Genomic DNA, 13,591 nt, shown 5'->3' with positions numbered 1-13,591 from the left:
GATGTCATACATGCCAGAGATCAAAAGGTGGTTCCACAAATGCAGGGCTATATACTCCACTTCCTATTCCTTCATTTCCATGGAATGACGTAAGCATGGATTTTGTCGTTGGTTTACCTCGCACGCAAAAACGAACAGATTCTGTCATGGTAGTGGTGGATCGATTTTCAAAGATGGCACATTTTGTGCCTTGTCGAAAGGCAATGGATGCTTCACACGTAGCAGAACTTTATTTCAAAGAGATATTTCGTTTACACGGTGTTCCACGTTCTATAACTTCTGATCGAGATACCAAGTTTATGGGACACTTTTGGAGGACTTTGTGGAAGAAAATAGGGACAGAGCTGCGTTTTAGCACAGCATATCATCCTGAAACGGATGGCCAAACTGAGGTGGTAAATCGTAGTTTGGGTAATCTTCTTCGATGTTTTGCTGGGGATAAGCCTAAACAATGGGATTTGGTGCTACCCTTTGCTGAATTTGCCTATAATAATTCAAAAAATCGCACTACACAATTAAGTCCGTTTGAAGTTGTTGGAGGGCTGAGTCCTAACACTGTTCTTGATTTAGCTCCCATTCCTAATCCGAAGAAAGCAAGTGCAAAAGCTGAAGAAATGGTTGAACGTATAAAGGAAATACATGAGCAGGTGAGGGACCACATTGAAGCAAGTAATTTAAAGTATAAAGCAGCTGCAGATATTCACCGACGCAAGGTTATTTTTAAAGAAGGAGATAATGTTTGGGCTGTCCTGACTAAAGATAGGTTTTTACCTGGAGAGAACCATAAGTTGCACGATCGGAAGGTTGGTCCATGTAAGATACTGAAAAGAGTGAATGACAATGCTTATCAGCTGAAATTACCAAGTCACATCAAGTCTTCTGATGTATTTAATGTTAAGCACCTGCTTCCATACAAAGGAGATGTTTCTGACTAAAACTCGAGGACGAGTTTTTCGCAGCCAGGGGATGATGATGCAGATTCTAGAACAATCTCATACTATTGGGAATATTCTGGAAATATTATATGAATTTGAAAGTAACATTATCTAGAATATATAATTAATGAAGTGTATTAAGTAGGTATTATGGGGAATTGCTAAGGTCTATAACTTATAAAGTGTATCAACTAGGTATTATGGGGAAGTGCTAAGGTCTATAATTAATATTTGAGGTACTAGAAGCTTCAGGAGTGGATTGTCAACAGTTTATTGGGGACTATATATATCCCAGATTGTAAGCTGCTAAGGATTAATGAAGGATATTTAGATTTTCCCTATAATTTCTCTAGCAACTTCTATAGTTTGCTGTGTTTAATCCCTATATTCAGTTTTCTCCTTCAACTCCTATTACTACTCCCTAGCTTGGCTGCATCAAATGGTTTTAGAGTTTGATATAGCAATACATGAACTTAGTCATTAAAAGTTAGCTTTGATTTTTGTAAACATTAAATTAGGTGCTTGTTCATTTATGCAGATCCTCAGATGCAAAACATCATAAGGAGGAACTTACATGATGGTCAAGTTTCCTATAGGATATCTCAGTCGGTAAGACAAATTCGTCTCGGATAGTTATTGTTACAGCTGGTTGGTATTATTCAAATCCTGAAAAATTACATTATAAGATATATATTTACTTTTATTTGACCAACAGCTGGGCTATCTTGATATTTGGGAACCAGCTACACTGGTTATCAAAAAAGAAGGATTTAGTATCAAGGGTAGTGGAAGCAACAGTGGTTTGTTGATGGAGAAATTTTTACCGGCCCCTACTGTATGCTATCTTATCCTTGTATTCTTACAAGCAGCCCACTGGGCATGACATTATAAATTAAATGGAAGGGGCATCGTTTTTAATTATAATCTACAATAACTATAAGAGATATTATTATTTTCTTTGACTAGGATTTTCATATTATTTATGTTAAACTTCTTGTCTAGCTGGTATTCACATGCGATAACTGTGGATATTGCAGGCCGTGCATTTAGATTTTAAGGTTCCAAGCAGTCTTTTTGTAATCAATACTAATCCAAATTAAAAAATCTCTTCCTTGAAATTATATTACATCTCTTAGTAAAATCTATTGTAATATAAATTTGAAAGGCTGATGTTTGTTTTTCACTGGATATTCAAATATAGTAGCTTGAAGCATTTTTCACAAATCTTCTCTTTACTCTTTCTTTACCGTTTCAGGTTATTGTTCCATGTGGACATCCTACAGAATTTTCAATAATTGGTTCGAGTGGTGTAGAACACTTTCTGAGGGCAGAAAACAACCCAGGGGATATTGACGGGTCAGTATTAGTAGCATCTCCAATGTGAGGTGCCAACCAAAGTTGCTAAACATGCTTATTCATCAAAAATATAAATATTTTATTTTCTCTTTCTTTTAAGTTACTTTTGGCACCCCTCTTATCAATATTCACTCCAATGGTTGGCACTTGAAGTTGTCAAAAATACTATAATTTTGTTTATCTAAAATTAGATAGAATATTATAGGCTTTCATGACAATAAATGAATTTTTACCATTTTGGGAGGGTGCCAAAGGGTGCCAAAAATTGGCAACTTTGCTTGGCATCCCTATCACTCCAATGGGTAGCCAAAAAGATTGTTATGCCATGTCATGCCACATGGCATTTTAGCACCTCTTTTGGCACCCCCATTGGAGATGCTTATAAGCCATATACAACTGTGATGATTTTACGCTTAAGTGTTCTGCCTTACATGAACAGAAAATAGCACTTTACTTGAGACCATGCTGTGTAGATTGACATACAACACATTAAGAGCTGATCCACTTCCATTAACTCGAGAAAATGAACTCCTTATAAGGGGAAGCTTGAAGAATCACTAAAAAAAATTGGCGGAATACCTGATTGTACACTGTGCTTTATGTATGAAGCAATAAATGCACAAAATATTTTTCTGTGCTTTGAAAATAACTATAAATCCATCTGTTGTCTGCAGTGCACGAGACACTATTGTTCTAACATTGAGAATATTTATTGTACGGGTAAGTATCTACTCGATGAAGTTTTCTTACAGTCTTCTGCTTTTGCTTTTTGTTGAATATACTTATGTAAAATTTTATCAATTTGATCGGCCCAACTTTTGTTCAGGCTACTACGAAAAAGAAAGGAAAAAAGAGACCTCTATTCTTTCACAAGTAACGCACTCCATCATGCTGAAAGCAATTATTGTCTATTGCAACGTAATTTGATTCGACTTGGAGATCTCTTCTTTCAGCTTGAAATAAATTTTGACTTGTGGAAATTATATCTTTGTTTACTTTACATTATTCATTCCTATGTATTTAACTATTTATACTTGCCCCGTAATGTTGTCCTTCATCTATCCTCATCTATCTTGTTCTTATGTGAATTATTTTTCTTTTTTAAATACCCCAAAAAAAAAAACATTTCATTTATTTCATTTATTTAAAACTATTACAATCAGACATTCACTTAGAACAATTCCAACCGTACCGGAAGTCTTTAGCTAAAAGATAATTTGACATATCAAAAACAATATATATATAATCTTCTTAAACACTCAAACTTTCACCCTACACTCCCCTTGTCCATGATTTTAATAAAAAATGGTTATATTTGTCAAATATTTACAAATACGTAACAAATGTCACATCATTTACTATCATATTAAAATAATATATTCTATTTATAACAACTTAAAATAATAATAATTACTATTTTTTAAGATATATTCAGTACTATCGAAACAAAATGTCTTACAAGTTCAATATATTTTATATTAATATTTTAGAAGACCAATTTATTCGACTATTATAAAACAAAACGTGTTGATCAATGTAAATACAGAAGCTGCAAGCCTGCAAGCTTGCATTTGCTTCTCACATATTTAGGTATTTACTTAGACATAAATTTGCGCGTGCGTAAGTTTTACCGGTATTTTCCATATTTATTGAAATTTTCCGGTGCTCATGTATTCGACAAAAAGTAATATATCTATCATAAATAATGTCAATATATTGCATATAATTATTTTATATGAAAGTTTGTTTTAGCAACTTTAAAATCTGTCAAATTGCTTAGCAAAAGAACTTGCAAAATATATAATGCAACTGAAAGTTATTGCTAAAAGTGCCCATAAAACTTAAAAGACCAAGCATGTAACTAGAGGGCCTTTAACAATACAGAGCATTATATGTATACTACTGGAACACTAGTACTCCATGAGTATACTCAGATCACTATTCTGTGGATTATACAACAATGTTATCAGTTTCCGATACAATGCTTCGAAAGACCTATGGCAATTCTAGTTGCTTTCTGATGATCCAATGCTTCGAAAGACCTACAACAATTCTAGTTGCTTTCTATTGATCCAATGTTTCGAAAGACCTATGACAATTCTAGTTGCTTTCTATTGCAAGCACGAAACGACGACTAAACAGTAGATTTTAATTTACAAATTGCTTGCATCAGTTCAATCAGACTAGCGAGGCAAGTGAGTGAGAAACTACATGCACCCCTTACTCTCTAAGGCTTCTTTGAGTTTCATCCCCAGTGCATACGCCAGAGGAGGAGGAACAGCGTTTCCAATTTGTCGGTGCTTGTGTAGAATGTTACCATAAAACTGGTAGCTATCTGGGAAGCCCTGCAATAGCAAGTCAAGACCGAAATCTTTAGTTCAGTGGCCAGTTGACAATTTGGGAAGAGTGAATGTAACTGCAGAGTGATGATTGTGATAGGAAACTTACTTGAGAACGAGCACACTCTCGGACTGTTACAATCCTGTCCTGATCAGGATGGAAGCACATTCCGACCTTTCCCATTGGTTGGGGGTCAGTGATAGAAGTTGGAAAACTTCCCTCCCAGTCCAACCTTCCGAACAGCCCCTTCCACTGGTTGTGCCTCTTGGCTGTATTTGGAAGGCACCAAGGTATCAAGTCAACTAATTGCCCGGAAGACAGCTTGACCTGCATTACAATAAGCAACATGTAAACTGCCACATACCAAGTCTTGCGACTAATGACTAAAATACAGCCTGCTTAAGGTCTAACCAACACAGGCTATTGAATACCTTTTCATCAGGAAGGTCTTGCCAATCAGCACCTCGCCGCTTAGGGATTCTTTGACAGCGAATGAGATTGAGTTCATTCATTTCTTTTGATATGTGATCTGTCAAGACCATCATGTTTGCACGGATTTTCTTTTGGAACCAGGAGATAGGATCCATTTGATACTGCATATGCAAAGTAAGAAGGCATTAGCCCAAATAGTTGTCATTCAATATCGTACTTCACATGATTTATATATATTCTGATTTGGCAAATGATGAACAAGTAACAGTTTAAGTACCTCTATACTTGTCCTAGATGCCCCATTGCTAACCATCGGAAGATCTCCTATTGTATCCCTAACAGTGATTGATCTAAATGGTGCCCCAGTTTGAGTACTCCGGACAGCAGCATAGTACTTGTTTTCTGGTAATGCAATTTTTAGCTCTGGTGCAGCAAAGACATGCATAGGCTCTGGCCACTCTGGGAGAGTTTCTTCAGGAGATGCTGCCCAGATAAATGCTCGCTTCCTAGACTGAGGAACTCCATATGCTCCAGCCTCAAGTATACCAAACCGAACCTGAGTACAGAAGGAATCACTTAACTAATATATACTTCTCAAAATAAAGCAGTGGTATATTGACATCTCCACAAAATCAATTCCTGATAGTAACCTGGTAACCCATATCAAGAAGTGAAGCTATAGCTAGACGAAATGTCTGTCCCTTGTTGAAGGACACAAAAGTCCTGACATTCTCAAGAAGAAAATACTTTGGTCGATAATAATCAGCAAAGGATAAGAACGCCAAAATCATCTCACACTGGACTTTACTCCAGCTGCTTTGGTTAAATCTATTCATTCCAGAAAATCCCTGCAATTAGAAGCAAACAGGTAACTAACATGGTTGCCATTGATTTTTCATAGCTTTGTTCATAGAAGGCAAAAACTTCACAAACCTGACATGGGGGCCCTCCATTAATAAAATCCACTTGTCCTGGCAGCGGCAAATTCTTTATTTCCTCCTCACTTAATTTTGCAGCTAATTCTGCAGCCTCTGGGGTTGAAATACAATCATCTGCATCTCCAGTCTTATCCATGATAGCCCTGCATCAGAATTTGTTTATGGAGCCTAGTAATGGAAGGAGAGAACCACTTTGGCAAAAATGAAAAAATGAATACTTACTTTAAAATAACATTGCAATTATTGATAAACATCAACGACTCTGGATGGTTAAGCTTAAATGCATCTCCAGCAGCCTCTTCATACTCAATTGCCCACTTCGTTGTACAAACACCTGTGATTTTGAAATTAGCATAATCAGTCATTAATTTAATCCACGCATAGGGTAAACCTTACAGCTTGCAATCCTGCAGCTATGTGCACATATGTATATACAGAGAGGGAAGAGGTGAGAGGGGGATAGGCAGAAAGGTGAAAGCATACCGGATTTCTGCAATCCTTCTGAAAGGCCTCCGCAACCAGCAAAGATGTCTAAGGTTGCCAAACAGTTTACTTTTGATTTCAGAGAATCTAAATCATCCTCCCCTTCCTTACACTTACCCTTGTTCTTTCTAAGAGAAGAAACATGTGCACCCTTCACAGCTGAATACCTCAATTTGATATTTGGTGGCAACTATACAAATGTATAATAAGAAGTTTTACTATCAAACACAATTTTGAGATAGATTGCTCGAGCAATTTATATGAAGGCTCAAGTAAATTCACCTAAAATTATTTTTATTCAACTCAAGTGTCATAAAAAGCAGGAAATACCTGTTTGAGAGATCCTTTAGCAGGATCGTACAGATATTCGCAAAAGAATACATGATCAAAAATAGTAGGCGCATCGCATGATGGAAGATCATTCTTTTTCCTCACTTCACATCTCCCTTCAACTGTCTCGGCATCAATTGTATGTGTTTCTTCGCTGTAATAAACCTAAGGGCAGCGAGATAAAGTTCGACAAATTTAATAACATGCTAATATGAAGATTATTGTAGAAAACTTGTCAGTAGAATAGAAAGATAAATAAGTTAAAATTAATCATAAGGAGGCATTCTGCATAGTTTAGATGAAAACTTTTTGTTTATACCTCTCGAATGTCAGAGCAGTATGCCTTCTCATCTGAAATGTCTTCTGGCCGGTAAAATCTCCTTACCTTAATCTCAGTAGAATGTGGCTCAGCTTGTTTGGGTGCCTTGGGGACAATAATTTCGAGTAGTTGACATATAGCATAAGCTTTTAATCCCACATTTCTTCCACCCTTGAAGGTTTCATTCCCTACCCTTTCTGTACTAAATTGCTGAGGACTCACGTAGAGAAAATCATGAATAGAATATTCAGTTCCGTTGAACACAAAACTTGTCTTGTCTGAGTGGACTACAAATTTTTCTTTTTCAGTGAGATCTTTATCTAATTTGCAAGAGCTGCATATGCCTGAACCCAGACCCATACTATTAAGAGGAAGGCTAAGAAAAGCACCTTTATCTGGACAATACAAGCTTTTGCAATAGTATTCAGTTTCCAATCCATTCTTTTTCCTCTCCTCAACTCCTGCTCTATAGATTTTATCAGCATTTGCATTCACTTTTCTGTACTGGTGTCCCCAAGGCCTTGACCGAATTTCTACAACAGCTTTTTTAACATCCGCTAATTCAAAATCCATACAATCATTCGTGAGAAATACTTCACATTCATTTGCTGTATTCCCGAGTATTGTTAGGGATCCTTGTTGCAACATTCTCCCATGAAGCATTTTTATGCCATTCAAAGTTTCAAACATGTACTCCACGTAATAGATGGCTGGAAGTTGGGCAGATTCGTCATCCACCAGAACAGCACCCCCAACTGCAATTTCAGTTCCATAAACTATTGCTTGTTTGTATAGAGCTTCACCACTTAATGTTTCACCAACAGATTTACCGTTCCACCTTATGTCCTTCACTTTAGGAATTGATTTTGTTTTTCTTGGCGTTGAGGTGGGTGTAGGAGTTTTTTCTAAAGCAGTCAATGTTTCCTTCTCCTCTTCCTCCTCAATTTCCTCTTGCTCTTCAGGTTCTTCTTCCTCCTTATCTTCACCAGTTATTCCCTCTTTCATATCTTCTGGAGAGTAGTTCGAATAAAACTCACCCCAGATTCTGTTGATTAGTCGTGTAGTTGTTGCCTGCATAGCCTTCCTTTTAGACACTACAGGGGCTAGGGCTGCTCTGGGATTTAAGTTTGGTTCATCCCTCTGCAATAACTTCTTCTTCTTCATAAGCCATTTAGTGTGGTGCCTTTCTTCCATTTTGTTTGTGAGACCAATCACAAATGCAGACTTTTTAATCTTCTCATCAGGAAATTCTAAGAACTGCTGCAAAATTATTTGTCCATGCACAACTACATATCTCTCAACAGCTGCCGGAACAGATGATATGTAAGCAGGATGACCCTTTTCAAACTCCGAAACTCTTTTAATGACATCCATAAAAGAAAGACGAGAAACCCTGGCCTGCTCCTTTAATAATGTAATAATACTTATAGCGACCCTGGCCGTTTTAAGAACTGGTTCATACCACGATGCATACTGTTTTGATGGCTTACCAAGCCTATACCTGTAAAATGATTGGATAACATTATTAAGCTACATGGAAAAAGATAGAGGAATTACAGGTGTAATGATCAGACTCATACTAGAGGTAGCTCAATTATCTTATTTGTCCTATAGAAGGAAATTGCTTAACATTTATCTATTTCAGTTGATGACAAAACTTAAAACTTTTTTACTGGATGACCATATGTTACAGTACCACATATGAAAAAACTGATACAAGTAATTCATACAATATTAAGACAAAAGTAAGAAACTCAAAATATGCAACACACATAATTCTTAATAAAGATGATGCAGCATACCAGGCCATATCTGTGCGAATTGATATAAAAACCATTGAGGATCCAAATTCAATCATCCATTCCTTTATAGCACTCAGGTATATTGGGATCCCATCAACATTTGCTGTCCCCAATCCAGCTGAGGAAGATTGAGACGTGTCACCATCAAGATTGAATCCAGTTCCATCATCCTCAGTCATCACCCCTGATCCAAATATAGTGACATCAATATCAGCACAGGGTTTCATTGGAAGGAGCTCCAAGGAAATGAGCCTCGAGTCAGAGTTGTACAATGCCCAGTTATGAAGCATACTTCGAGGCAAATCATCAGTATAACACGCATCAGCACCGCCATCAAAAATTATATATTCATCCGTTTCTTGGTTAGCTGTCTTGTAATATGCTGGTAGAGGATAGTCATTAGCAATCTCATCCTCATTAATTTTTATGTAATATTTGTTAGAAGAAGTGCTTGATCCCCGGCCTTTTTTCTGCTTCATTGAGTTCCAGAACTCTTCTTCCTGCAACAATCTTGCCACTTTTACACCCTCATCTTCCTCTGTTGCAGAATCCTTTTTGTTCTCACCGTCTTTAATTTTTGGACCAATTGTTAATGTTCCATTAGTAGATGCAACCTTTCCGATAGAAGGGTCTCCATGCTTGCTACTTTCTTCTCTTAAAGCTATAAGGACTGGTAGCTCAAGAAATTGCTGATCAGTTTTCTTAGATGTCTCATCCAAGCCAACAAGTTGATTGTAAATAAAGTCACCCTGAGATATAATGAAATCTTTGATGGATACACTACGAGAAAAGCATTTCATACCACTCAGTCCACGAACAACCCCAGCAAGCAACTCATCCAAACTCAGATCAGGATTTCCACCTGAAGATTTTGACAGTTTCTTGTACACCTCAACACAAGCAGTAGCTTTGGCAAATAAATGTTCATAGTGCTTCTTGTAACTAGCTGATGGTTTGACACAATCATAATCTGCAACATCAGTTGAGACCCATATTGTTGGAACCCCTTCTTCATAGCCAGATAGAGCCCAGTTCTCAATTCGTCCAAACCCTTCACATTTGATGCTACATGCTTCCTTTTGGGAGCTGTCCTCAAGAGGCAAAATCAGGCCAGAGATATATAAATCATCAACTTCCAACATTTCAAAGGCCTGCGGTATGCCATCAGAATTATGGAATATAAAGTCAGTTAGCCTCCTACATGGCCGACCATCTTCTTGTCCAGCCGTTAACCGAACAGCTACTTCCTCTTCATCTACAGAACGGTCCTTTTTTGTTTCAATGATTGAAGATTTCTTAGATATTTGAATAGATTTCTCTTTGAAATCTGCACAAGCAGCAGCACGCTTTGGCATTTTACGGGAGCCAACAGGTGTCTCACTACTCTTTAAGGCATGTGCTCTCTGTTTCTTTTGGCCACTTACTGCTGTCTTCTCAGAATCACAATCTGCATTCTTTCGCTTATTTTTCTTCGTTTCAAGACCTGCTAGAGCCCTTTATAATTAGTTGCAGGATATATGCTCTGACAGAAAAGAAAGACTATTGCTACACAATTTTGGAGGAAGCACTAAGAAAGAATGTAGACAAGATTGATATAGTAGAAAAATGAGAAAGCGCTGTTCTTAGAATCGCAAAACGAGCAAAGGATAGGAAGAATTTATATTGCAAACCGCACCGTATTAACATTGACCTGACTACTTCCCAACACAGAATCTCATGCATAAGAATGAAATCACTAATCATTGAAAGATAAAAAGGATAACTACCATTGATTAAGTACAATTTTCTTTTCATAATCGGAAGTTTGACAACCTACGAATGCTTAGATATAGTACATAGAGACTTACCTCCTTTCAGTAGTGGTAATGCGAGCCCTAAGTTCATATTCTATCAAGTAAGCAGCAATGTGCTAATTAATTATCCATCCAACATTTTACCTAGGGACCGGCTAATGTAACACAAGACCAAAAATGGAAAAGTTGTACAATAAAGCAAATAGTAAATGTGGGAATGCATTTTAAAATTTAACAGTCTAGCTATCCTAAATGCAGCGTGTGAACCAAAGAACTGGTCAATAGAAGGTTACATCTATAAGACTGAAATTTTTGAAGTTTTCCTTCTCGATTATTGATAATAAACATTCAGCTCGTGCCTATTGTTCATCCCAGGAAATGGATCACCGCAGTCGGAAACACAAGATAATTTCATTGCTTTCCTTTTACTGTCAACAATCACTTAAAAAATACCTCGACCATCCTAGATCAGGTTTGAAGTCAAGTAGAATTGATTCAAAGCATTTCTTTTAAGTATTCAGAAACCCAAGGACTCAATCGTATTTATATGTAAAAGAACATAATTTCGAACCCTAGCAGGGGAAAGAAGTTAGCAGATACTCAATTTAAAGTAAGTACACAGAATTACATACTGGGCCTTATAGATACATGTAGAAATGAGATCATTATATATACAGACCTGTGAATCTGGTGGTCAAACAATTGTTTGAACTTCATAATCGTTGTTATTTTTTTCATTATCAGTCATTTTCTAAGGCAGAGTCAACTTTAAATTTTAACACAAAAGAGCTTTCGTTTAAGAATAAGGTAACAAGACAACATCGGTTACAAAAAACAATCATAGCATGTTTATGCCTGCTTAGTATATTATGCGCTATTTCATTAATTGACAAAAACCGGCTTATTTAATTAGATATCAGCGCGTGCGTATTCATAAACTGTAGTATATACATAGTCCACGGGATGAAATTATTTGATAAGAGCTATGAATTATATACTGATTCATTTATGCTACATGTCATTTGTGAAAATTTTGACACACTGAACCAAATAACAAACATACGATACCCCAACACACACAAGTAATAATGCTACTTCCGCACACCAAGTGAGCCATTCAAAGTCGCGCTGTTATAGTAAAGATTATGCATTATTCCTCAGAAAAACAATTGTAGAAACAGAAAATAATTAACTGATGACAACAATGGTATATTAATCTTGTAGAGGATAAATGACTGAGCCAGATTCTGATTATTCACAAACCGCAACAACAATAAAGATCACCATCAATAAAGCAAATGCTGATTCGAATAAGCTTCGAGATTCCACAAACATTCCTATACTGGCCTATCAATATGCATATTGAAATGTAATAGGAAACAAATCCAATTTAACCCAATAATTACAATCACTTTACTAATTTCGCTAATCTAACCCATTATTAGAAAAGAATCAACAGACAAATTGTTCAAAAACAAACATATCGAAAAGAACACAAATACACACATTTGAACATCATATAAGCATTTGAGAGAGAGAGAGAGAGATCGAAAAGAACACAAATACACACATTTGAACATCATATAAGCATTTGAGAGAGAGAGAGAGATTGAGGGTGGAGAGGGGGAGAGAGAGAGAGAGATTGAGGGGGACGAGAGGGAGGGAGGGAGAGAGAGAGAGGGAGAGAGATTACCTGCATCGAGAGCTGGAGCATCAACAACAGCTGAAGATCCCATTAAGCAAATCAAACAAAGACCCAAGAAACCAAGATTTCAAGAACCCAAAACCAAAAAATTCAAACTCTGAACTAAAAATCCACGAATTATAGGACCCTTTTGACTATCTTGTATCTTTATCGATCTGGGTCCTCTTATTTATCCCCAAAACGTCTGCAAATTTTGGAAAAGAACAAAAAACCGCGCAAACATATTTTTTAATTGTCCTTTCCCGCCCATACATTTTGGCGGTTCAATTTCATAAAGCAATGGACCCGACCCGGTTTGATTCGGGTCTTCGGGGAAATCGATTATATACAAGACCTGGGATTTTGTGCGGAGAGGGATGGAAGGGTTTGTATTAAACTAGCAATCTGGCCCGTGCTTCGCACACGGGTGACGTTTGAATTTTTAATTTTAAATAATTAATTATAATGTGTTTTTAATTATAACATTAACTAATAAAAATATATTAGATTCTTATAGTATTATGAATCACAGTTGTTAGTCCGTGATCCATAATATAATATTAATCTTTGAGTGAATTGGAGTTTAACGAAATTAAGTTTAATTCATTGGACGGAACTGAATATCAGATGCTTTAGGAGCGTTAGTCTTAAAAATTTTATGCCAATAAATATAGTAAAGTACCTGCACATACATGGCAAGATTGTTTCCACATGTATGCTAAAAAAGTCTGAATTTTGAACAGAACTTGAGTTTAATGAACTGCACGAAACCGGTGGCTAAACATTGGAGAATATGCTCCAAGACAAATGAAAGAAATAATACTTCTTCTCGTGACAGAAGTAGTTCAGGAAATCTATAAGTTTATAAGTTTAAATTATAGTGCCCGTGTTTAGCGCACGGTATTTTTATTATGTTTTTCTAATTAATTTTAACATCATTTTATTATGATTAACGCAATATTTGCAATTTTTTACTATTTTATTTTAAGTTTTTCGTCAATTAACATTTATATTAACAACTAATATTTAACTTGAACACAGTGTGTTGAACACATTATATCTATTTATATTTAAATATTAATATGCATAAATTTAGATTCGATTTTTGTCAATATCAAATAATTTTTTATATTTCAATAACATTTTTTTTTAAAAGACTTGCTGGAAATTTCAAAAAAA

At 36.2% G+C, this 13,591-nt stretch overlaps 1 protein-coding gene across 2 annotated transcripts; it reads right to left on the bottom strand.

Moving 5' to 3' along the window:
* Nucleotides 1–4,162: 4,162 nt before the first annotated feature.
* LOC108227341 (DNA (cytosine-5)-methyltransferase 1A) lies at nucleotides 4,163–12,719 on the bottom strand. Of its 2 annotated transcripts, none has more exons than XM_064080462.1 (12): nucleotides 12,422–12,719; nucleotides 8,936–10,421; nucleotides 7,134–8,634; nucleotides 6,815–6,979; nucleotides 6,485–6,674; nucleotides 6,224–6,335; nucleotides 5,997–6,144; nucleotides 5,714–5,911; nucleotides 5,341–5,619; nucleotides 5,063–5,224; nucleotides 4,740–4,958; nucleotides 4,163–4,636 (listed from the first exon to the last, which is right to left on the bottom strand). In XM_064080462.1, exons 1-12 carry the CDS (start codon nucleotides 12,462–12,464, stop codon nucleotides 4,499–4,501), a joined length of 4,641 nt encoding a protein of 1,546 aa, XP_063936532.1. In that variant the 5' UTR covers nucleotides 12,465–12,719; the 3' UTR covers nucleotides 4,163–4,498. The 2 variants fall into 2 exon arrangements, with proteins under 2 accessions (XP_063936532.1, XP_017257920.1); XM_017402431.2 differs by having other exon boundaries at nucleotides 8,936–10,418; nucleotides 12,422–12,717.
* Nucleotides 12,720–13,591: the final 872 nt, after the last annotated feature.

This window comes from Daucus carota, chromosome 6, assembly GCF_001625215.2.
Source record: "Daucus carota subsp. sativus chromosome 6, DH1 v3.0, whole genome shotgun sequence".
NCBI classification, from domain to species: Eukaryota; Viridiplantae; Streptophyta; class Magnoliopsida; order Apiales; family Apiaceae; genus Daucus; species Daucus carota.
This window is presented reverse-complemented; position numbering and strand designations above follow the sequence as displayed.

Coding starts and splice junctions, on each gene's coding strand:
- LOC108227341 (XM_064080462.1), bottom strand. CDS start 12,464: ATGGGATCTTCAGCTGTTGTTGATGCTCCAGCTCTCGATGCAG. Junction 8,635..8,935: donor ATTCGCACAGATATGGCCTG/GTATGCTGCATC, acceptor ATCATTTTACAG/GTATAGGCTTGGTAAGCCAT. Junction 6,980..7,133: donor ACTGCTCTGACATTCGAGAG/GTATAAACAAAA, acceptor CGCTGCCCTTAG/GTTTATTACAGCGAAGAAAC.